This window comes from Falco naumanni, chromosome 15 (assembly GCF_017639655.2).
Source record: "Falco naumanni isolate bFalNau1 chromosome 15, bFalNau1.pat, whole genome shotgun sequence".
NCBI classification, from domain to species: Eukaryota; Metazoa; Chordata; class Aves; order Falconiformes; family Falconidae; genus Falco; species Falco naumanni.
In genome coordinates this window covers 20,499,468-20,524,470 of record NC_054068.1, presented here as the reverse complement: position 1 = coordinate 20,524,470, position 25,003 = coordinate 20,499,468, and the positions used below count along the sequence as shown (strand labels likewise).

At 48.9% G+C, this 25,003-nt stretch overlaps 1 protein-coding gene across 1 annotated transcript; it reads left to right on the top strand.

Moving 5' to 3' along the window:
* Nucleotides 1-65: 65 nt before the first annotated feature.
* On the top strand, nt 66-23,209 carry HSF4 (heat shock transcription factor 4). The gene is made up of 13 exons (XM_040615335.1): nt 66-188; nt 4,051-4,159; nt 5,206-5,333; nt 6,702-6,826; nt 9,103-9,178; nt 10,632-10,696; nt 13,527-13,626; nt 14,388-14,512; nt 16,325-16,549; nt 17,905-18,010; nt 19,413-19,478; nt 20,904-20,991; nt 22,282-23,209. The coding sequence occupies exons 1-13, from the start codon at nt 66-68 to the stop codon at nt 22,476-22,478; spliced, it is 1,533 nt and encodes a 510-aa protein (XP_040471269.1). The 3' UTR covers nt 22,479-23,209.
* The last annotated feature ends 1,794 nt before the right edge of the window (nt 23,210-25,003 follow it).

The following is a 25,003-nucleotide window of genomic DNA, read 5'->3' as shown; positions in this document are numbered from 1 at the left end:
GCGCGTGCAGGGAGGCAGGCACGCCGAGAGTGATGGGGTTAGTGTAGCCAGGACACTGAAAAACGATGCAGGATTCGCCCAGCTCTCTGGTGATGGATGGCTACTCCAGCAATGTGCCAGCCTTCCTAACCAAACTCTGGACGCTGGTGGAAGATCCTGAAACGAACCACCTCATCTGCTGGAGCACTGTAAGTACGATGGCTACTGCGTGTCAGTGCCGGCGACACCGGGAAAAACCCGAGTGCGAGGCCTCAGTACCGCGGTGCACAGCACCTTTGGTTTGGAAATGCTGGCCAGCTAACCAGGAAGGTGAAAGGGCTCAGAGTTTGTTGGGGGCCTTTTGGATGTACTTAATATTATTTATCTTCAATGCTGTGGCTTTTCTGTTTCAAAGGGATGAGTGGATTGGGAGTGCTTTAATAGCAATATTTCCACAGTTCACTTGAAGCATCTTAAAGGGTGTCTAATGTCGAATCTTCTAAAAATCCAGACTCTTGAAGAGAGAGGATTTTCACCTTGCTTGAATCGGCAGTTCCCTGAAATCTCCTAGAAAAGGTGCAAAGCTCTTAAAAAATTCCACTGCTGTTTATATTATTTCACATATTGGGAGAAGGCAGCTGATAAATGGCATGCAGACCTCAGGCTAAAACCTATAATTTAAAGAGATCTCGAGCTGGCACTCAGAATCACATTTTGGAAGAGCTTTACTCGATTTTTCAACGATTCTGTGTGATGATCATGGTGGTGTGTGTATCTGTTGTCTGTGCAGCTCCGTAGGGATAGATTGCTTTGCTTTGGCTTCTTATTTGTCACTGAGGCAATCAGAGAATTCAAATGATTTATTTGTCCCCCTCCTACAGCATTTTGATACTACATTGTGCTTCTGACCCGAGTTTTGCTACAAATAGTGTGATTTGTCTTTCGCAGGGAGTTATCAGATAAGTTGTATGCATAAACTTGTTCTCCAAAATCAAGATTCTATAGCAAAAGCAGATTTAGAGGGGGGGGGGGGGGGGGGGGGGAAGTCTAAAGCAGCCTTTCTGCCCTGCATTTGTGTCCAGCAGAGGTTTCATTCAAAACTGGAGGTAGGATTTGAGCTGCATTCTTATCCAAGGTGATGGTTGCTTTCTGATGTTGGTATTGCATGGCCGTCCTCTGAGAACCACCAGGTTCTGGTGGGGTGTGCTTTAAATCCAGGCTTTCAATCTAGGAAGGGTTTTATAAAATGCATAAGCAGTCCGCTCTCTCTTACACTCACCCCATGGTTATTTTCGACTGCCTACCACCACTGTGCTCTGCTTCCCTGCACCCTAACTCAGGCTACAGCTATGTTCTTGGGAAGTTTTGGTAAGGCTTTTGGATGTCTAAGTTTCTCATGTTGCGTGTTCCCATGTTTCCCATGTTCATCCTCTTCTATCCATCAGGAGCTGAGAAATTGTGTGCAAGCCTAAGATTTCTGGATGTAATCAGAACTCTTAGAAAATAGGACCTTCAAGGGCCTATGAAACGTGGTAATGGTTTATAAATACACTGAAGGCTGTTGTAAGGTGGGAAGGAAAAGTCTGTCTGTGTCCACAGTAGATTGGACAAGAAGTGATTAAACGGATTTTTAAAATGGAAGATGCAGGTAGGAAGAACTAGCAAATCCCTGGGGTAGCTTGCCTGAGCAGGGCACAGGGTCTGTCACCACGGGGTCTGCCAAAAAGAGTCAAGGCACCTGCCAAGACTGACGTGCTGCAGAGTCAACTTTGCCATGGGCAGGGGAGACTTCCAAAGCTTCTCCCAGCTTGTGAGGTAAGACAGGCAAGCCACCAACTGGCACACACCCCCTTCAGCGGCGGACACGCAGCAGCTCCAACGTCCCCTGTGTCTGTAGGGACCCTTTTGGCTGTGCCAGCATCTGGGAACACTGCAGCGCCGAATCCAAAGGAATGGCCTCGCAAGAGAGGCCGTAAGGAGACGTTCAGGTACACAAACCCCTTGTGCTTCTCATTTCACATCCAGCGAGCGTACCAGCCTGGGACACAGAGGGAGCCCTGGGCGAGCAGGGCAACCCAGCTTTGCCCCAGGGCAGCCGTTTTGGTGTTGGGAAGCCCTGGTCCCTATGTCACCTCTGCAAGCACAGTCTGTGAGGATAACTCCAGGTTATTAGTGAATCTCCGAAGGGCTTGGTCAGCCCGTTCTCCTGCTGCACGGCGTAAGGAGCAATCGGAAAGGCCCCAGTGGCAGTCAAAGGGCACTGTCGAGGCAAACACAGCCGGTGTTCGCAGCAGGGAACGAGGAGCAAGAACACTCCTTGTCCCCTCCAAAGCTCCAAAGTCATGTGTTCATGGGCACGCAGGGTTAATTGTTAAAGCTGACAAACGAGGAGGGAACTGGGAAATGTAGTGGCAAGGAGTAGAGTGGCAGGGTTTGCCGGCTGGTGGCTTTCTGGCCATGGGCAGGCACACACCGGCCCCTCATTAGTCACTGAGCTTTCTCATGTTCCTGATTACTCTCCCTGTTTTAGGAACTTGCAGGCAGCCCTGAGTGCACCCATGCAGCTACAGAGCCTGTGAGGGGTGCGTGGTGGGACCCTCCATGGCTGTTACGCTCTCGCTGCACGCAGAGACTGAGCCCTTGCAAAACGCCGTCCTCCCCTATGAAAGCCCAGTCCGCTGTGAAACACCCCCCAGGCTGACGCCCCCACTTGACTGCGGTAGTAGCGCTGAACAAGCAGGAGGATGCCCCTAGCTGTGCTCTCGGGTCTCGGAGCCCTCCCTGCCAGTGCCATGCAGACCCCGGTGCCTTTAGCTAGCTGTCCCTTGAAACTCAGCTGCAGCTGAGCTTGGTGAATCCCTAATATCTGCTGTTGTCTTTGCACTGGCATAGGTCTCCGCATCTTGCCTGGCCCTCCATAAAGCTGTGGGGAGCTGTGGCTGTGCAGCTGGGGGGGTCCCCAGGTAGCTCTTTGCATCTCTGTCTCCACAGGCAAAGCCAGTGCGAGCCCCTGGATGCCATTCTCTGCAGGTGTACAAAAATGCCACCTGTGCCTCAAACTCCAGGTCTGAAATCACAATTCTCCATCCTTCCAAATTCCCCGTGCTGCCCGCCCAGCCGGAGCAGAGAGAGGATTTAGGGTGGTTCCTGTCTGTCCCCATGTCCTGGAGACACCGAGGTTGTTGAGGCTTGAGACTTAGAAAAAGTTGTTCCTAAGTGGGGGTTAGAGATGCAAATTAATTGCCAGTTCTTCCGTCCCTTGAAAGGGTTTGCTGTTTGCAAAATGTTTCAGGGCAGCTTCAGCGCTGCCCGGCACAGGGCAAGGGAGAGCACGTGGCCTGCGGTGGCCCTGTGCCAGCAAGCCCGGGCACTTCGCGTTGCTCTGCAGTGGTGGATCCTGGCAATGCAACCCCAGAAATGGATGCGTTAGCTGGTCAGCGTGCATGTTGCTAGCACGGGCTGTGGAGCATGACTGTCAGCGTTTTGCGGGTTGCCCTTGCGGCTGTGTACTTACAAAAATAATCGAGAGAAGGCACGTAGAGCTTCTGGGTCAGTGCAATGCCTTCAGAGATGATTTGCTTCCTTGCCTTGCTGTGTTTCTTGTGACACGACTCCAGGCAGCGCTCCGTCCAGGACTGCTGCACTCTGGAGCAGATGGGTTGGAGTTAGACTTACACAAGCAGATCGGGCGGTTGTAATGGCAATTCCCACTTTCCAGGAACTGCTTCAGACACCAGTCTTCCTGTGAGGTCCATGCAAGGGGAGGTGATCACAGGCTATTGGGATGCAGGTGTCTGTAGTTTCTTTCTCACACCCGAGGCTCTCAACTAAGCAGTGGCAAAGCTTAGCAGAAGATCAGAACTGTAGTCATAGAGGAGTGACTGGGCCAGAATGGAATGGATTCATGACATCTGTCATTGAAGGCTGTTGTCGCTCTTCTCAGCTTCAAGGTGGCAATTCAGGCAGCACGACTTCCCGCGTGGCAGGACTCAGGGAATCGCCTCCTCCTGGGCCCCTCTCCTGGTCGGGGATGCTCCCCTGACTTCGCTGCTGTCCTTCTCTCCTTTGCAGAATGGCACCAGCTTCCATGTCTTCGACCAAGGGCGCTTTGCCAAAGAGGTGCTGCCCAAGTACTTCAAACACAACAACATGGCCAGTTTCGTCCGGCAGCTGAACATGTGTAAGTGCCGCCGAGGCAGCGGCGGTGAGCGCGGCGGGGCCAGCAGGCATGCAGGGGAGCTGCGGGCAGAAGAGCCGAGATCTCGCACAGCTGTGCGGTCTTGTGGCGTTACTCACTTTGCCAAAGGGGACTCGCCTCTGCGATCCCAGGGGAGCGATTTGCATTGACCTTAGGTTCCAGCATGAATTTCGGTTAGATTACATTGTAAGATGAGCTAAGAAATTTCAGCTAACAGGTTTTCAGCTTCTCCTGCATTGATTTGATGACGTATTATTATTTCTTTTCCATTTTATTCTACATGGGGCTTTTCCCAGCAGCCTGATACCATGACTCCCTCGGAAGCTGCTGCTTGCACGGGCAGCATCCCCGGAGCTTACCAGTCTCACCGTATGGGCGGCTGGAGAATGGGCAGTACTTCTCCCTGCAAGCCCTGCCTTGCTGACCAGACATTTTCACCCTTTAAGGAGGTTTAGGTGTAGTTTCAGCCACATCTAGACTACCACTGTATCAAAGATGATTCTTTTCTGAGTTTGTTCAAAGTTCCTCAGCTAAGTTTTACCTTTGCGATTTAACTTCACAGTAGCGCTATTGTAAATTGTAGCCTGTCTTTAGATTCAGTTTAGAAACCTTTCAGGACTTCAGAGAAATACTCCAAGTAGATTCCCAAATGTGAACGTGACTCTTTTTTCCCCAAAGTGGCACCTGACGCTGGTCTGTGCCTTGGAAAAGCCTCCCCCCGAGTTCCTTTGGCTTGCAAGTCAAAGCAGAGGTTCGGTGGGAGCGGGCAGCTCAGCTCCTGGCAGAGCTGGGAGCCTGGGGGCTTGCCTGCGAGGCTGCCAGGGGTGCACAGGGCTCTCCCCCATGCAGATTTCCCCGAGATCTGTCTCAGAAGCATGCCCAGCAGCAAGGAGGGGGCACAGCTCTGCCTTGAGCACCAGAACAGCTCCAAAAGACGAGGTGGGGAGTGAACAGAAATGTGTTCCGAAGTGTGGGAGGTGGGAGGAAGACTTGGGTCTGGGGTCTTCACCCCCGCCCTCTCCGTGCAGATGGCTTCAGGAAGGTGGTGAACATCGAGCAGGGGGGTCTTGTCAAGCCTGAGCGAGATGACACCGAGTTCCAGCACCTCTGCTTCCTGCAGGGCCATGAGCACCTCCTGGAGCACATCAAGAGGAAGGTGAGCGGGTGCTGGATGGGGGGCACCTGCCAGCCAGGGAGGCGGGAGTGGGCAGACCCCTGTTCCAGAAGGTTCCACACCACTGGTGTGGAGAGACTGCGTGATGCTTTTTCAAAATATCCCTGCCAGAATATATCCCCACGACTTCCCTGGTGGTCTGTGTGGGATGTTGCCTGAAGGCTGTTGTGTCTTTATTTAATTTGTTTCCCTGGCCCTTGTGCTAGGCGAGAAGCAGTGAAGGCTTGCTGCCCATCCCTCGGGTGCCTCGTGCAGGAGACACCTCGTGTCCCCCCAGGCCTGTCCCTGCCTGCCACCCTGGCTCTCTGCCCTGGGCTTTTCTAACCCTCCCACATCTCTTTTTTTTTTTTTTTGGGGGGGGGGTGCAGACTGACCAGGACAGCAACTCCATGGGCATCATGCGGGTTTCCACCGCAGCTGTATTCCTTTCTTGGTGATCCCAAGCTGCTTGCTTGCTCACAGACCCCTGCACTACAGGCTCCTCGGTGTGACTCCAAGATCTCCCTGTGGTCTGGTTCCTGTCCTCTCCATACACCCAGACACTTGGGGCGGGGGTCCTTGGTGTGCGGGGCTTGGCTTCCATCAAGAGTTTTGCCCGTGTTTTGTTGCTGCGCCGCTCAGCACCGCGTGGCCTTGGTGCAGCGCTGCGCGGCCAGGCTGGCTTCGCACCACTCTGCTTTTGAACCTGTCCCCACTCTTCTAGATGAGCACAGCATAACTCCCGCGGGGTCCCCAACAGTCATCTCCTGCTCTTGCAGGAGACAGAACCCCCTCCTGCCCTCTCTTTGCTGTCTTTACCCTCTTAGTGATGCCCCAAAAGGGCTGTTCTCTTACGGAGTTAGCGTAGCAACTTCAGAAAAGGAACTTCAGCAAAAGCCTTCTGGAAATCCACATGTAATATGTCAATTTGAAGCATTACCTCAGGCTCATCCCTGTAAAACGTGAGGCTGGGATTGGGTCTCTCTGTAGTTAACGTAGAAAGATTTAATCAAACAACCTACTTCAATTCCTCCCTGGTCCTCAAAATGCTTTCGCCCCCCCCCCCCTCCTTTTTTTCCCCTCCAAGCTGATTCAAACCAAGTCTCCACTCTGGTGGAGAATGTTCTGCTGGCAACAGACCCTCTGCATGAAGGGGTGTGTCCTGCTTTTTGCTTTGTTTTATCCTTCTGGCCTTTGCAAGAATACCCTAAGGATAGCTCAGACTCTTGTGCATGTTGCCTGTCCTGGTATTTCAGCCCATCAGAGCTGGGCTGGTGGAAGCCCTGCACCTGAGCCACAGCAACGGCTCCATCCATCTGTGGTCCTTCTTGTGTTGGTAAAAATCCACCTTTGATTTTTTTTCTTCCTCAGGTGTCAGTAGTGAAAAGTGAGGAGACCAAGATGCGCCAGGAGGACCTCAGCAGGTTGCTATACGAGGTACAGATACTGAGGAGTCAGCAGGAGAACATGGAGTGTCAAGTGCAGGACATGAAGCAGTGAGTTGAATCCTACTCAGGCTGCTTCTTGTGGGTGTTTGCTTCTCTAGAGCGCTTGTTCTGGGGGAACGTTTGGAAGGAGAAGCCTCACACATCTCCCTCCCAGGGATGCGTGGGGGGCCAGGGGCTGGCTCTGTGGAGACAATAACGTGTAGGATTTCTATGCAGACCCGATGATCTACAAGATATGAATTAACGCTCAGGCTCTCTGTCTTTGGTGAAAGGCAGACGTACTCTCTTCATACGTGTTTTCCCTTTACAGACGAGGAAAGCGCAGAGGAGCCTGTGTAGGAAATATGTGTATAACTTGGGGACTTTAATCAGATATCTATTTCCTCCAGGCAGAACTGGTGGTATAAATCTAACTCTTACACATAGAAGAGTCCTTGGCAGAAATACAGTGGTGTCCACTCCAGCTATTAAAAATACAAACAAAATACCTCTCCTCCTCCGCCTCCACCTCCAAAATATATGACTGGCCTGAAATATATAAGAACGTGGGAAGCACTGTAGCGTTTAGTCCATGGACATGTCTCTCTGAAGGCTGTGTCTTCTGACGTGGCCAAAATTGTTGTGTAAGAGCAAACCAAGCAGATGAGATGTTGCTGGCATGTGGCTGCCCAACCTCCAGCTGTCGGAGGCTCTGGAATCTTTTGAGTCAGGCATGAGCACTAGGAATTTAGTGAAGGGATATGGTTTTATAAATCGTGTACGCGGAGAGTTTTTTATTTCCCTCCAAAATTTTGAACTTTACAGAGAACTTTGTTTAAGGAGCACTTGAATAATCAAAAAGACCCCAAACCTTCTTTTATGATGAAAGCTGCTGTTCATGCACCACCAGACAACACTGGCATCCTGGGCATTGGGAGAACACCACGTACGGTGGAAGTTCATTCCAGCCCAGCACCTTATGCGCAACAGATAAATATTGTCTTCCCTCGATTTTAAATGACTCCCACATAGAATCATAGAATATCTCAGGTCTGAAGGGACCCATAAGGGTCATAGAGTCCAGCGCATGAAATCACACCATGACATCTAGGTACAGTGGCAATGAAAGAGTTTCTAGGCTTGTATCTTATTTAATTTTTAAGGAATTCCAGCATCGCTGGTTTGACCTTGGTTTTACTTTATTCTCCCTTTTGATTTCCTTGCTCCCTTCCTCCATCTGGCAAAAGGCAAAATTGCATGCAACAGATGAAAATAATAGTTTTTCTAAACTAAGACAGACCAGAAATCCCAGGCTGAAACCATGCTAAGAAATTTACACCAGGGAGGAACCATCAGGGCATAACTCCCTGTCAGACCAAGGTTGCTGCTTTGCTGGAAATCCTGTTGGTACCCACACGGAACGTTCACTGCAGAGATTCCTGCTGTACAAGCCGCTGCACTAGGGCTGCTACTCTGCTCTTTCAAGCCCTGGGCTCTATCTTCCCAGTTCTAGCATCAATATGTGCTAGAAAGATGAAAAAACCAGCAGGATCTATAAATTTCACCTGCGTGGTAGGTTTTGCTGGCCTGTGGGTTTTGGTACATCTGTATCCTCTTGAGATAAACTGACTGGCAAAAATGTTTTGCAGCATGGGCTTGGCTGGCATCCAGCTTTGGAAGCAGCACAGTAAATCTCCCCACCCCACTTTCTGGCACTGACTGTTCAAGGAAGCCTGTAAAGCACCCGTGTGCTGCATTCGCAGACAGAACATAAATACGTTCTGTGCCATTGCAAGCTGGCCCCAGGTCTGTGCTGGATGAAATCAGTGACTCCCACTAATAAAATCATTACAGTCCTCCTAGCTGAAGGCTCTTGGATGCAGAAACATCCCTTTAGCTGCTCTAGTCACTCCCAAAGGTGCCTTTGTGCCACCACGTGTATGAGGTTCAGCAGGCAGGATACACAGGATCTCTGTCCCTAGGATCTCTGGGTCTTCAGTGGTGCTGAGGGCAGTTGTGGAGAGGCTGGGCTTGCTTGGCACCACCAGTCTTGGTGATCATTCAAGCAGGCCTTGCTGAAACTCTGCGTTTGGCCCCGATTTTCCATGAAAACTAACCACACGTGTCCTCTTATTACTCTCCTCTGTACATCTCGGTTTCTCTTTATTTGTTTTTCCTCCATGCTCTGGTCTCTAGCTCTGTTGAGGTCAAAGGAAAACTAAGGAAATCAGTTGTGTGACCCCGTTTGGGACACTCAAACAGAGCAAAGCGAGGCAGGCTCCCGGCAGCACCCCGGGCTGCTGGGCAGCTTCTGTGCTCATGGAAAGTTTCTGTTTTGCTTTCAGGCAAAATGAAGTTCTTTGGCGGGAAGTTGTTTCTCTCCGGCAGAACCACTCCCAGCAACAGAAAGTGATCAACAAGGTAGTGGCTCACATAAACTCCAAACTCACTTGTGCTGCATGGTATATATCCTCCTCTGTTTTGGTTGGGGTTTTTTGTTTTTTTCTCCCCCTTGTCCCATAATCTTCTCCATACTCTGATATCACAGTACATTTATTTTCCCTCTCTCTGAAATGGTGTGATGCTCTTATGTGTCCTATGGAAAGTGGTCCTTAACAAAGCACAGATGATGCCCTGGAGTGAAAGATTTTAATTACCCTGCCAGTCCTTGCTGTGACGTTAGAAACCACTGTTCTGCCAAAGTCCTGAGCAAGAGAGCACTACTCTCACTAGTTGCCCCGTATGAGCTGTGTTCTGGTTGTACCGGTGCCTTTGGCCTTCCCAAAACTTTCCTCTTTCCTCTCTACAAGAGAGGAGCCTGCAGGCAGCAGAACGGGCCAGCCTTTCCCCAGTGGCACCTCCAGCTACCGTTACGTTTTCTGGTGATACTGGTGCGGTTGAGGAATTGCTGTACAGCCTTGTAGACTGAAGGAGCAGGTGGCTGCCTTAAAATCTAGCATAACCAGTACTGGAAAAGGCCTCTCCAGTGATTCCCAGCTGGTGCTGACGTGACTGAGCCCGTCACATTTCCCAGTCCCCGAGAGCCACGTTCTGACCCTCACATGGCAGCACAGTCATAGGACTGGATAGAAACGCACGAGGCTATCAAGCCTTCCTCCAGCTCTGAGGCTGCAGCAGCCCCACCGCTCATTGTAGAGGCATTTATGCAACTCTGTTTTGTTATGTTGGGCAACAAGTATGAGACAGCTGTGATATATAAGGATAATAATGCTCCCTTTGTCTGGAGGTCTAAGCAGAGCATTGGGCTCGAGCTGACCTGGGAATACGTTGCTAAGTGATGCTCTCCAAAGCCATGCTGCACCCTTTTCAGTGCCCTGTTACATCAACACCGCATTTCACAGGGCTGACAAGCTCCACTGAGAGAGTTAAGCCCTCCAGCCGGGGGCTCCCCTGGGAGTTGGTCTCCTTCCCTTGCAAAATCTTTGTCAGGCTTTATAAAAGCCTCTTTCAAAGGTCTCTCAAGACTTTTACAGAGGCCAAGTCCAACTCCAGGCCTAGGGATGCTTGCATGCATTGCTTCACAGGCAGATCCCTGGGTTTCAGAGGGCTAGCTGGAGTCCTGCAGGCGGAGAAGCGGAGCGAGCAAGGCTGAGCACGTGCATCCCATGGCCTTTGCACGAAGCAGGCACCCAGCTGCATTTCTTGAAAGCCAGGCGGGTCACCTGGGTCCTTGGGGGTTTAGTCCTGTTTCTGGCTCCGACGGCCCAGGCAGTTTGGCTCCCTGATTTCGTGGCCGCTCCCAGCTTCGGGGTGGTGGTGGGAGGGAGGAACGCGTGAGAGCAAAATGGCTGCGAGGGCAGGGAGTGCTGAATCACTCTGCTGATTAACACCGGATTTTGATCTCTCCTGACAGCTGATTCAGTTTCTGTTCGGCCAGCTCCAATCAAGCCCCGGCGGCGCTGGGATAAAGAGGAAGCTGTAAGTGCCCTTGTGTGGTGCGCACACGCTCACGGGTGCATAATGCTGCCCCCTCACTAAAAGCACAAGCTCAGCTCGCCCGGGCGGGCGGTCACCGGACCAGGGCACCATGGTGATGGGAAATGAATGGGCTGAACTGCCGAGTCAGACCTGCTGACATGCCCCATTCAGTGGTCTTTAGAGAAGCACCGTGTCAGCTTGTGACCTTTATTTGGGGAACACGGAGCGCGCGATGGGAGATGGGAATGCTAACTAGTGGGAGGGTAAAGGGCAGGACCCCACCAGTCCCACACCTTCCAGTCTTCCCACTTAGCATCAGCAGGAGGAGGGCTGGCACAGACGTCTTTAGTTGGACCTGCAGCCACCGCATGCGGTGTGTATCCAACACAGGTTTGGTGGCATGTGTAGCCTGCAGGACTTACCGAGAGGAAGGCGGAGAAAGATTTTTAGCTTAGGGGTATCTTTAAAGTCATCAATGAGCCTTTCAAGGCAAGTGAGAGGAGCCTGAATCAGGAAGCTTAGTGCCTTCCAGGAGAGCAGCCGTGCATTTCTTGCCCTGTGGTGCTTGTGATCTAAAGAGGCCAGAGGGGCTACCAAGAGGGATTTGCCTTTGTGGCTCAGGATGAGGGCAGGGACCTGCCTCCAGTTCCCACCTGTGTTACCTTGTGGCCTTTGGCAACTCAGAAGCTTCCCCGTGCCCTCAGAACAAGGAGCCAGCCTTCCCAAGAATGGCTGCGCCAGGGAGTTGATTTTCTTTAAAGTGTCCTTGTCCTTGGCTGACTCCTCTTGTGAGGCTTGTGAAGGAAACACAGGACTGAAGGAAGGAGCCCGTAACCTGTAGAAGCAGCTGGGCATGCTTACCTCTGCCTGCCCCACTGCTGAGCCTTTTGGAAGGGAAAAACACCGCAAGGAGAACGGTAGCAAAGAAGAAGGCTCAAGGGGAAGATGTCTGCTGCTCCGGGTCACTGAGGTTCACGAGTGGGGGAATTTTCCTCCAGCAGAGTGGGGAAGCAGAGAGATGAGGTGCCAGATCTGATCTCTCATTTCCATGGTCAGGGTCATGCCTCTCCTATAAAAGCTTTGCAGCCCAAAAAATGTTGTTTAGACTGTTGCTTTTTGAAAAAAATCAAATAATTAGTGAGAAACTGTGCTGAAAGAGCACAGAACTATCTGCACAGCAACCGTATCGACCTCCTTATGAAGAGGGATCACACTGGTACAGCCCGGCTGCAATTTGCACAGTGCCGTGCATGTTAGTTTGAGTTTCTGCTTCCTTAGAAACACACAGGGCTGCCTTTGAGGAGCCCCAGCCCTCGTGTCTGTGTCTGCACCTCTAACGTTTTTTTAAACCCCAGGTTTTTTTGTTTAAACCCCAGTGCTGGCGGGGGGCTCTGGGTGGGTTTGGACAGCATGGGCAGGTCTGTAGGTCGCACAGGCACGTCTGCCCCGGGAGGCTGTTAGATGAGTTAGACGCCAAAGTTACCTCGATAAGAAATGTTGGATGGGGATGTTCATTTGTGACTGCTGGAGCAGAACGCTGGACATGTATAAATTCATAACTATTGGGCTGGCTGTGATTTCTCAGTGTGTACTGAAGGGTAGATTATGCCATGACAAGGTCCATGTCAGGGCGATTCCAATGTCCTTTTTTACTCTGTGTCTATAGTTAATGTCATAGAACAGAAAAACGGCTGTTAACCAAGCTGTTAGGCAGCACTGCAATCTCAGGCGCCATGGTCACTGGGTCCTGCTGTATCATGCATACCCTTCACTGCAGGATCTAACTGGAGTCTGAGCAAACCTATAATTTCTACCAACATATCCAGCTCCAGCACCTGTAGGATGAAGGGAGCTAGGAATTATCTTCTGTCGAGGCTGTTAGACCTTACCGTGGAAAAAACTGTTGGCTCTCCCTGGTGCCTGTCGCCAGATGAACACTGAGGATGCTTTTCATGACTGCGGGACAGTGGGAGGAGAAGAGAGATTTGCTAGGCGGTTTTATAGGATCATCACAGCATAACGATAGTGGGTGTGCAGGAAGTTCCCAGCTTCTCTGGGACCGTATTACAAAACCAAGGCCTGCCATCCAGGGAGTTTCCTGGTGGAAAGGCAATGCCGTTTTGAGGCTCCTTCTCATTTTCTCTTGGTTTCATTTACTAAGCATAAAGCACTCCTGCTACAGGACCCAGCACACAGACCTGCTGCTTCTTCTCAGTGACCATCTGTAAAAGCCTGTCAGTCCTTTCTCAAAAGCCTGTATACAATGAGTTTAGGCTCTGCTCCGCTTTGTGTCTTCCTCCGTTTTATTACTTAGGTGCTGGGTGGCAGGGGTTCCCTTTGGGCAGGGATATGGACAGAGGTGGTTGTGCCAGAGAGGCTCTGAGCATGTGGGACCTGGTGCTGAGGCCAGATTCCCAGTATTGCACTGTCTCCCAATACTGCACTAATAATTGCAGCGTGGCTACCTCCAGGTTAAACAAGCTGAGGATCCAGCCAAGAGCTTGAAAACACGAGCGATTAGAAGAAAGTATGAATTGAATTTGTTAAACTCAAAATATGCATTGGTTATTTTACTTGCATATTTCAAATAAGATCTGGAAAACCTAGATCGTCCCTCTTTATACAGCAAAGGCCCTTTTTTTAACAGCGACCTCCTCCAAAACTGTTGTTTTTCTTCCTTGTCCATAAGACTGGACGAGAAAGCACGTTACAGCTGAGGAAGGACAGAGTACCCAGGGGAAAAGAGCCCTTGGCTGAGAGATGTTTCCTGTATGAACATCCAGGAACCGGTCAGTATGTGCTGGGAAAACAGACCTGTTTGTCTTCACAGACCTCTGATGCTTGACAACGGGATCTCAGCTCCACAAGTGTCCAAGTTCAGCCGGCATTTGTCCGCGGACCCCCTCCACGACCCCTATTTCATACAGTCGGTAGGTTTGTGCCCGCCTCTGAGCTTTGTGGGCTTTCTTCGGCCAGGGTGGAAAAACGTTTGAAGCAATGATACAGATTATAGAGTAAGGAGTTTGGCAAGAGTTTGGCAGCAAAGAAGAGTTTGCAAAGCTGAGTGACATTTGTTATTTCTTCGGCTCCCCTGTCTCTGGGAGGGGTGGGTGCACGCGTGCGCTCATGCTGCCGAGTTCGCGTGGGCGGCTGTGGGCTGGAGGGCAGACCCCGCACACCAAACCCTCCGTGCTCTTACCCCAGCCTGGCTCACCTCAAAGGCAGAGAGGAAGAAGTACGTTCTAGAAGGGGGTACTATGATCTTTCTGACCAGAGCCAGACCTTTGCAGTTGGTGAGGGATGCCCGCTACCCTAAGCCCCTAAAGCAGCGCCAGACGCATGATGTCGTGCAGTTAAAATACTCGAGCTGGCATGAGAGACCCGTAGTCCCCTGCTGGGCTGTGTGGGATCCAGAGGAAGCTGAGCAGTCTAGGCAAAATGTTGGACATGATAAAACTTCTCGGTAGCTGATGCTTCAGTCAGAGTGCTTATTTTACACCTGCACCTCTGCGTGGTGAGTGGAAAGACCAGAGAAAATTATAATATTGCGTAGCAGGTAAAAGCTTTCTTGGTTTCTGTACCAGGAAGACTCAAGGGCACAGTAAATAAACCAGAACTATCTCAGAAAGGGCATTGGACTTGTTCTGGGCCTCAGAAAGATAAATCCATATGATTTTTGCTTTCCTCTTAGCCATCGACAGAACCTGCTTCTTGCTTAAACAGCCCTGCAATTGCTGGAGGACCCATCATATCGGATGTTACTGAAGCATCACCTTCCAACATAATAAATATGCAGTCCCCTCCTGAAAATGACAGGTAAACCTGTTTGTGATTAAACCCAGGGAGAGCTGGGTATGGACACACATAACTTCAAAATAGTTTTTCCTGGCTGTAATTCCACCCAAGCTTCTGTCTGATTTGCAAATCTCTGTAAAGATGGTGGGCTGGAATATCTTTTTTTCTCCAGTTTGCAATGTGAGTCAGATTTTTAGAATTAGAGAGGGATAACAACAGCATAACTGCTGAAACAAAGTCATGAGTTTCATGCTGAGAACTTCCACTCCCCTCTTTGAGAAGTATTCCATGGGTTTTTTATGTTTTGTTCTCAAGACAGGGGCTGTCTCAGACTTTTATCAAATAATGAGATACTGGCACTTGTTTGGTTTGTTGAGAGAGGAAGAAAGTTTCCTTTCGGCTTTGACAAAGAAGAAACAGAATCAAAATGTACATCTTTCTGCTAATGAGAACAGAAAGGTTGCATCACAACAACTTCCGATGTTTGACAACTTTTCTGTGAAAAGGTCCCAGTAACTGAAGAACTGAATGCAGAGATATTGCAAAGCTTATCTCTTCCTGCCACAGACATGCACGGTATTTAGGGCTAGTAGCAGAGTAGCTACAACTATGTCAGTGGAAAGTAAGTAGACAGATGAATCATGGAAAGAGTTTCTCAGGCACAGAGGCAAAGCAGTTACATTCTAGAAATTGACTGTAAATCTGCCTCATAATTGAAACCATAGCCATAAAATTAGCTAGAAGCACCTTAAGTGCTCCAGATTAAAAAACAGCCCAGGAAGCCATTTCTAAAGCAGAAAAATTTGAATATAACCTTCAAGATAAGTTGCTTATTTCTACTAATTACTGAGTGCCATCTGGTGGCCTCTGATCTCTGCTGTGTCTGCATGATTTGAGAAGCTGAGCCAGCCACAGCCCGAAGGAGCTCAGGGCTGTGGTACTTCCTAAATCAACGTGAGCTTCTGGTGGGAGTTTAGGATTCACACAATGAGGAGCTGATCTGAGAGGAACGTCATAGTGGCCCCTACCATCCCCTGTGTGTGACGCACTCGTGTTGTCTTCCAGCAAAGCTAGTCTGGAAGTGTTGTAAGATAATATTTTTCAGTGTGGCTTTCCGTGCCCTGTGCCTACCTGCCTTTGTCACTTTGGCTCCGGTTGTGCAGGTTCACAGGGAGCTCTAAAATCTCCTTTAAGTAGATTTTTACATGCAAAATCCTACTATTCAAAATTTCGATGTCATATGTCTGTCTAGGAATAATGTGGAGTGCCTCTCCCACTGGAAAAAGGCAAACCTCTCCTTCCAAATAAGTGAAACACCTGGCTGGGACTGTCAGGACTTGGTAGCTTCCGTTCCAAATCCTGCAGGGCCACAGCATCCTGACCTGTGCCATTGGGATCTCTAGAGTGCTCGCTGGTCCAGACCTAACTCCTGCACGGGAAGGTTTTACCCATCCCATCCCTGTCCCGAGGGCAGAGACTTTCCTGTCACAGCCGGGTGACCCTTTAACCTGTCTCAAGCCTAACACTCATCTGAGGAACAACTGACATGTGGAAGTGTGTTTTCTGTATTTGCAAAACAGTCGAATGGGGCAAGTTCATTACAGCTATGACTGACGGAGTGACTGAAGCTACCCCAGCTGAGCATGCTTCTGGAGCTTTCTGAAAAGAAAACAGGGTTGCTGGTTTCTTTGGCCAGCGTAGGGGAATGGAAAGACCCTGTGGGGCAGTTTGATGGGAAGCAGAAGCAAGCCCTTGTGCTATTGCCCTTCGCGCTAGCGTGAGGCCTTTGCGGAGCAGATGCGCGTGTGGTGCTAAGTCCTGTCTCTGCTACAGGGAGAAGTGCCTCATGCTGATCAAGGAAGAGCCGGTCAGCCCCGGAGTGAAAGCCACCGCTGAGCCAGACGTGCCCCTGCCAGGCTGCCGGGCTTGCTCCGAGCCCCCCGTGCTGCCGGTGGCCATGGTTCAGTCTGTTTTGGAAGGCAAAGGGAGCTGTGCTGCAGCCCCACCGGGGACCTCCCAACCCTCCGAGAGAAGAGGCAGAAGGGCATTGCTGGACAGGTGAGGGGGGCGAGGGGCATCTCTTCCCATCAGCCAGGGGCAACGTCACCCATCGCAGCCTGGTGAGCTCCCTCCTGTACCTGGGGCACCTCCTTAGAGGACCCTTGAAGCCCAGGAGATGGTTCACAGGGGTAGGGGCTCTGTGGATGCCCAGCACCAGGGAGCTGACACTGCAAGAGATCCCAGCTTCCCCATCTCTGATTAAAAGTGAAAACCCGTGCAACTTCGCTTCATTGCTGTGCTTGTCTCGAGCCAGAGCAGCTCAGTAAAATGCTGGTCGGTCCAAAGCAAGGCTTTGTGAAAGGGTAGAAAATCATGTTTTAAGATCATGAAATAGCAAGCGAGGTCACTCAAGGGGATGATGGGGAGTTGGGAGGTTCTGTTCACTGCAGTCTTCTACAGAGGGGTGGAAGTTTCATTATTCTGAAGACTGTCACAAGTATCCTGCCTGTGACAGTCACCCAGAGGATGATGTCCTCTCACCAGGGGGGTCAGCACAGTGTCATTGGGCTCAGCCACAGGGCTACCTGGGTTTGGGCATTTTTGGAGCCGTGGTCTGAGACTGAGATCCCAACAAGCACCGATGTCATGGGCGAGTGTACGGCAGACGTCACCAGCAGGAGGAAAGCGTGGCTGCGGCGTGCTTGTTGGTGAAGTGCACATTTCATTCTTGATGGCAACTGCAGCCTGGGGGTGGGGCACCCAAAACACGCAATAACATTAGCAGAAAGGCTTCTATTTTCCTTTGGGTCCTTAAAGAGAATCAAATTCCTCCTTCTGAACCCACTGGCTACTTAAAAACATTTTACTAGAAGAAAAATCATCCTTCTTTTAAGACTCTGGATTTTAAGAAAAATTTTGGTAGCTTTTATGGGGATTAAGCACAGCAGGGACTCACAGTTGCTGCTTTAGCTGAATGCCTCTGATAAATGCAGCCTGCGGGCAAAAGTCACTCCTTTAAAAACCATTAGTTAATAGTAATCCAGCCATCTTGGACCCCAGAGGGTGGGAATACAGCCTGTTCTGGATCCCCAGTGCCTCTCTAGAAGGATTTCTTCTAAGGAAAGCTTTAATTTTCCCAGTCTTGAGGAGATGTGCAGAGACTACCCACCCCCAAACCAAACAGGAGAGGAGTAGTCTCACTTGTTTTGTCATCAGCTCCATCCCCTGTGTGCTCTGCTGGGTTGTACTTTGGGATTAAACCAAGTGCATAAACCCAAGGCTGACAGTGGACTTCTGGTTTTCAAAACGGGATGTAAGCGTAAACCTCACGTTGGAAGGCTGCTCAGTCCTGCTTTCTGTCTGTATCCATGAAAGTCTCATTTGTGGCCCTATTTCCCCTTGTCTTTTCTCAGAACAGATATTTCAGACCCCTTGGAGGGCACCGACTGGAGCTTGGAAGGGCTGCAGCTGCTGCTGCGGAGCCAGCAGTACGGCCTGGAGCCTGCCAGCCTCTTGGATGTGAGTGGCAGGCTCACGCCTGCTTCTTCTTGCGTGGCACTTGGTCTGTCCCATGCTGCCCGTAGAGCCATGGCTCTGTTTTGACTTTTTCATAAGAACTGGCAAGATCTCAGACTTTCAGTGATGCTTTTTTACACCTCTTCTGAAAACATGCACATTTGAACTTCTAGGAGCACAAAACACAGTGCATTTGGTAAAGACATCAACAGGAGACCTAACGCATATACATAAAATAGGTTTAATATGGCTCTCTAGCTAGTTTGGTAATTGCTTTGGCTGGGCTAGTTTATTTTCTGCATATTCTGCATCTTAGATGCTCCTGCATTGTGTTTAGCTCTACTGCTTTCCCCTGTTCCTCACTTTCTGGGAAGCGTAGCCGATGCCAAATTCTCTCTCTGCTGAGATATTTATCTGCCTGCAGTTCTCAGGTAGTTTTTCTTTAGAAGTGGGTGGTGGCCTTTTTCTTAAGTATATGTGCAGAAGGTTTGTTTATTTCTCCCTTTTGCACTCTCTCTCCTTGTACATATCGTTAGCATATGAAAGGTTTTTGCCAATAATCATGTAATTCTGTACCTAGCATATGAAAGGTTTTTGCCAATAATCATGTAATTCTGTACCTAAGAAAAGAATCTATATGTCAAAGATATGCTCCCTTGAGGAGGTGCTTCAGGTGCAGGCATGTGGTAAGATTGCATGGACAAACAGGAATGAAAAATCATTTTAAAAAATCAATCTTAAAGCCAGTTCCAGACTGTCCGTGATTGATTTTGACTTTCCAGAAAGCTTTTCTAATAGCCTGCTCTATTACTTACTCGGTTGGTTTCTGTTTCTTATTTCTCATTAGGAGATGTTTTCCTGTTACTGACACACTTCTCTCTCTCTGCAACTGAACCTCACGAGAGTGAGAATGAATCATAAAACTGTGCCCCAGGTCAACAGCTCCTTTTCCCAGGCTGCTCAGACTTCTCAAGAAATTGCCATCAAGGCACTGATGCAGCACTAATCTGCCCTCTGCCACCCTGTTCTGGAATACTTTTAAAAAACCCGTATGAACCTGGAAGTGTCCTAGGACCCGAAAGCAGCAAAAAAGGGCTTTGACTTGCATGTGCAGTGACACAAACAGCTGCTGTGGCTTACGACATGACTGTGGCACTGGGCAACAGCAGTATCCACTGGCAGGCAGGTCAGCACAAGTGCCCACAGCTCAGCCCCTGCTCTTCTGGCTGTGCTGCAAAGCGACACACACCAGCCTTTGCTGCAGCTTCACTGAACACATCGGAGCAGCGCAGGCATGGGCAGAAGTTGCCATGGGCCAGCAGACAGCCAAGGCAAAGAGCTGAGGATATGAGTATCTCGAGCCATTGCACCTTTCAGAGCCCTAATCGTATTCTTCTCCCAACAGGTCTTTAATCCCAATTTATCTTTGAGTGAGTGGAATTTGACTGAAATGGAAGCCAGTCTGTCCCCGGTAAGAGATGTCTATTTCTGAGATATGATGATGATAATGATAATAATAATATAATTATGAAGCAGAGCTTGTGCTTAACTGAAGAATGCTTAGTTAGTTGATAGCCAGAGGGGAGAGTGCCGTAAAGCACAGCAAGTACATAACTCCTAAGGGCAGGCAGAGAGTGTTATCTTCCACTCTTGACTGTCTTCTCCACTCAGCCATAGAGTGTTTAGAGATCTGTTGGTGTCCTGGAGTCTTTAGTTGAAGCTGGCCACTCTAAAATTTCTCTTAGCATGAATGTCATGTCATACTAATAACCATAGATGCATAAAGTATCTTTGTGCCAAAGCTCGTATTTCATAAATATGCCTTTATAAAGTGCAGCCATCCCTGGAGCAGTAAAACCACAATGCAATTAGAATAAAGGTTCATGCATACCTGTGCAGAAGAAACAAGGAGAAATTGTTTGGCAGTATTCATTTGGAATTGACATCGGCACAGACATTTCTGAAATGCATATAGTGATTTAATGAACAGTGAAGCAAATGTGTGATGGTGAATTTTCAGAGCCTGGCTGCCAGCCATGTCAGAAAAAGACTTAGATGATTTTGCCATCTCTGCAGATGCACAAACAAAAGTGTAATCTCTTCTAATGAAGTGTGGAAGGTCTCTAAGCCTACTTCAGGATATCACTATCCCTCCTTAGATTTTAGTTTAGTAATTTTGAATTTACTAGCTAATTCCACTTCCTGAGTATTAGGAAGAAGAACGTCTGAAGGGACAAGTAACATTAGCAAGTCTTGGAAGCAAGGGGCAGTCTCTTTTAAAGAGGATTGCACGAGAGAAAAGGCCAAGGGGGAGGCTGTGGTGTTCATTAGTCCAGTCCCCGAGTCCCCTGAATTTCCCTCCCTTCGTTCCGTACCCTTAGGCTTGTTCATCCTACAGAAAGTCATGAGCACAGAGAAGCCTACAAGTAATAACCAGCAGCAACTCTGCACCTAAAAGCACTACGCAAGCAAAAGCTAGTTTTAATTTAAAGACAGTCATAAGGCAAATGGAAAGAAAACTCCTTTCGTATTTGTTGCAGAAAGCAGAGGGCTGTGGGTTGGCTTTGAGCGGTAGCGGGGCAGGGACAGCCACGGTGACATTAGCCTGGATTCCTCATGTGAGGTGGGCTTCGCACAGTATTAGCCAGCACTAACAGGGTTTTACATCTGCCTTAGCTCGCTCCTTCAGGCATATCTGCCCTTAAGCACCTGCTTTTGGTTATTTAGCAAAGTGCAGGTGAGGCTGGGAGGAGAGGCAGGGCAGGGAGGATCGCTTGCGTTACTGGTGGATGTTGTGCAGCATTGATGAAGCACTGATCTGCAGAAGCGGCCTAGTTCTAACAAGCTCCCCTGTCTTTGTATAATTGTACATTGTAGTTTATATTTTTGCATCAAGATGCAGCGACTCACAGTGGATCTGGAGAAGAATGCAACTGAGCTGTCCTCAAAAGTGTTCAACCCACCGTTTAACAACGCCTGCCCAGGTAGGAGCGCCAGCATCCCTTCCGCACTGGGGAACGGGGATGTAATGAAGGTGTTAAACACATCCATCAGAAGCTAGATGCAACGTCTGGACCATTTGCCACTTTGAGGGAGCAAAACACGTTTGTTATTTTATTTTCAGGGCTGTCAGTCAGCAGTGTTTCCACAACTGCTAAGCTAGTTGCTAAACAGTGGGAAAAGTATGAGGCATACACAGAGGTTTAAATGCCATCAAACTCCCTTTGTTTCTGCTTGGGGCCACATCATATCTATCGGTGTCTCCACCGTCTTCTCTGCCTATTCATCGCCACCCAAAAGCCATGTGGGGATCTAGGTGGGTAGGGGTGGTAAGAACTGTACAGGTTCTGTGTCTCTTCCGGCTCCTGCTGCAGAGGAGGTGACCCGGTGGCAGCTAGCAGGTGGCAAAGGTGATGTCTCAGTTTCTCCAGGACCTGTTGGGTGCTAGCAGCCAGAGGCAAACGTTATGTCTCAGTTTCCCCAGACCTTCTACCAGACCTCAAGGAAACTGCCCAGCTGATCTTCTCCCACTCACTGACTCAATGACAGCGTGTCATTTATCTTAGCTATGAATCTAGGAGTGTTTTCCTGGTTTTGGAATAGTTATATATTATTATTTTTGTGTGTATTCAGCTGGGATAGACTTGAAAGAGAAGCTTTTGTGAGCCTTAGTTTGGTGTGGTAACCACCTGAGCCCACCCCAGAGTTTTGGTGTATTGTGTGTTGCTCAAGGACTCCCAGCTTCCACCTTAAGCTCAGCATCTTGTGTGAGCATCAAAGGCATGAAAAGCCCAGCTACGCTGGAGAGAATTCTTAAGCAGGCTGGAGCTGAACGGCACAAGAGGAGCATCCCCTGTTTGCAAAACCTTCCTGGTCCATGCAGTGGTGCGATGCTGGAATAATGGGGCAACTGAGAGATGTCACCTGAAAAGATGAGCAAAAAAGACAGTTCTTGAGGGAAGGAGAGGAGAAACTGCTCTTAGCTATTTCTCAGTGTCTCCAAACATTTGGTCACGCCTCCTTCACTTCTTGTGAGGCACCTCAGCGTTCAGGCAGAATCCAGCTTGGCAACCTGCAGACATTCCCATCGATTTGGATGGGCTTTTAAGTGAGTCCACGTTTGACTCAAGTGTTTCCAAGCATTTTTCACCTGGAGTGAGGCCCCTTACCTCCTGTTACAGTGGGGATTTGCCACTTTTCATTTCTACTTGCCTAAAGTCTAGCAACTTGCCTTCCAGACACCTGAGTTTTCTCTTGTCCATTTGCATTCCTAGGGAAAGACGTCATTCTTGAAAGCACCCAGCAGTTCCTCATTGATCGCCAGTCAATCTTTGGAAATGACGTCATCAGCTTGCCTGAAAGTTCATCGCTTTACGTTCCATCTGAAAATCTGGCTTCCTACCTGTCCTCTGTGGGTGTCCAAGGGGATATCCCATTAAACCTGAGCTCTTCAACTGACAACAACCAGTGATTTAGCTTCCAAGAAACATCATCTCCTTCCTACCCACCCAAGCATCCACAGGTTTGAATGTAAAGAAACAAAAGTGACTCAGAAATCCACAAGAGAGCTTCTTTTTGTGCCCTTTGAGTAGATGGAAACGGTCAGTAGCTGTTGCATTTACCCCCCCTGCACCTGGATTTCAGTGTTTGCCCGGGATAACAGTTTGAAAACAAAATACTGCTTCTGGTGCTTGCTCCCATGGGGAGTGAGAACTTGGCAGGATTTTTTTTTTCCTTGAAAATGCTTTTAGCAATTTCAAATCTTCTAGTAAAATTTAAGTACATCAGGGACTTCATAAAATAAAGTGATCCTGACTAGTGTCTGCAACAGCAAACTGCTGGATTTTATTGGGGCAGCACAGATTAGCTAAGATGCCTGACCCTTCTGGATGCTGGTTTTTAAATAGGAAAATAGTTCTATGCCAGTCAATGCTCTAAAAATATTCTTTTATCCATTTTCTGGTTTTGATGTATTTGTGCCTCTCCCTTTTCCTCCTAGGATGAGTAGGAAAATGAAGACCTCTCAGGGTGTGCAGAAGGTCATTTTCCGAGTGACCACTGGCTCCTAGGGGAGCTACAGACCATCACAGACCCCAAAACATCCCATGCTGAGTCAAGAGGGTTTGTTGTTTGGGATTCCCCACCCCCCCCCACCCCCCCCACCCCCCACCCAGTCTATTTTCCCTAACATAAAGGCAGGGCACCCCGTACTTAAAAAAAAAAAAAAAGGGAAAAAAAGGATAGACTTTTCTGCCCACAGAATTTTCCGTGTGCAAAGAGGACTAAGGGAGCGCGGTCTGGGTTGTGGTGCTGGCTAAGTATTTCCTGTCCAGTCCAATGACTTTTTTCCTTGGCCTTGACCTGTTCTATTTCCCCTGAAGATGTGCCTGTTGGACGTATACCATCTGATGAACCAGTTTAATTGATTGGATCCCCTTTTTAGAAGGACTCTCAGCTGCTCAGTGTAGGAGAGAGGCAGAAGGGTTAGTCCACCATGTCCCACTATTTTTTTCCTCTGTCCTTTGTGCATCTGAGACCAGCCTCCAAAGGTTGAATTAATCTTTCTCTTCCATGTGGTTTCTGACAACTGAGTTTCTCAACAAAGCAGAGCTTTGTTTTTTATGCTGTAGTTCTAATGAGTATGTATTATTTATCTCAGTATCCTCTAATTGAGTTGCTTTTCCTTAGGAAAGCTACCCAAACACCGTAAGACAGACGCAGGAAATTCAGCTAACTCAGGCCTCCCAAGGGCTTAGACAGGGCGGCGTAAGCCGTGCCAGTATCATTTGAAGAAATGCTCTGCCCACTTTCATTGCCATGGCGATTCTTCGTTCTCAACTGAATTTCTGAGCATCTTGAATGGTCAAGCAGCATCCACCCCAAAATATCGTCAATCAATCAGATGAACACAGGCTCAAATTCTCCGTAACAAGATGAGCATGTTTTAAATGGACCTTCCTGTCACAGCCCTTTCCTCCATCCATTTATCAATATGTGAACAGATGTGTTAGTTCAGAAACATTCGCTTTTGAGCACATTTTTCCCCAGCTAATTACTGTGTGCTGGGAGCTCTGTCACCACCTTGGTGGCACAGCCTTTGCAGGAGCGAGGCTGTAAGCGCTTCTGAATTAATTCCAGCCACCGTTTTCATGTTCAGGACTAAGGGAAAATTCTGGCAGTCCCCTGGTATCTAGATGATGTATTTAGACTTAGCCTGGTATTTAGATGATGTGCTCGAGTGTATCACGGACAAGGTTTTCCTTTTTGACAGATTTGTGCTTAGAAAGTTTGCCTAGATCAGCCCATTTGCCACTGTATGTTGTCATTTCCAGCGATGGAAAGCCAGTGAGTTGCGCTCTGTTTACTTTTCTCAGAGGTAACTGAAAACTGTCTGGGGTTTCCTATCACCCGACAGCATATGTCATCCTCGTTCAACACTTCTCTGAACCTTCGTATGCTAGATTGCCTTAATGTTAACACTGAATGTATTGATCCAATAAGGTATTTAAGCGCATGTTTAACGTCAAGCTCCTGAGTAGTTTTCCTGTATTTTTGGGAAGGCTGTCACATGCTTGAGGTTCGGCACACGCTTCAGTGTCTTACTGGATTGTCTAGTTGAGGTTGAGAAACGAGCCATCTTAGGAGAACTACTTGCAAGTTGACGAAGGTGCAGCTCAGCCAGCTGACACCACCTCAGGCTGCAGCTTTTGTACGGGGCCAAGCGGCAGGCTGCACTCACTGCGAGTAGCCACTCCGATGGTTCTGGGGTTTTTCTTTAGGCTTTTTGCTCTACTATAAATGTGAGATTGGAGCTTGATGGCGAGAGAGGAACAACAGGATTTGAGAGCCACTCCTGTGAAGAAGCAAGCTTGTGTTCCTTGGCTTTTTACATTGTTAATTTCACTTGAAGGTGACGTGCTGAGACTGCGTTTTTGCACTATGCTGTACATTTGTAAAGTTTTACAGAAAACACTAATTAAACGTGTTTCCTTTTTC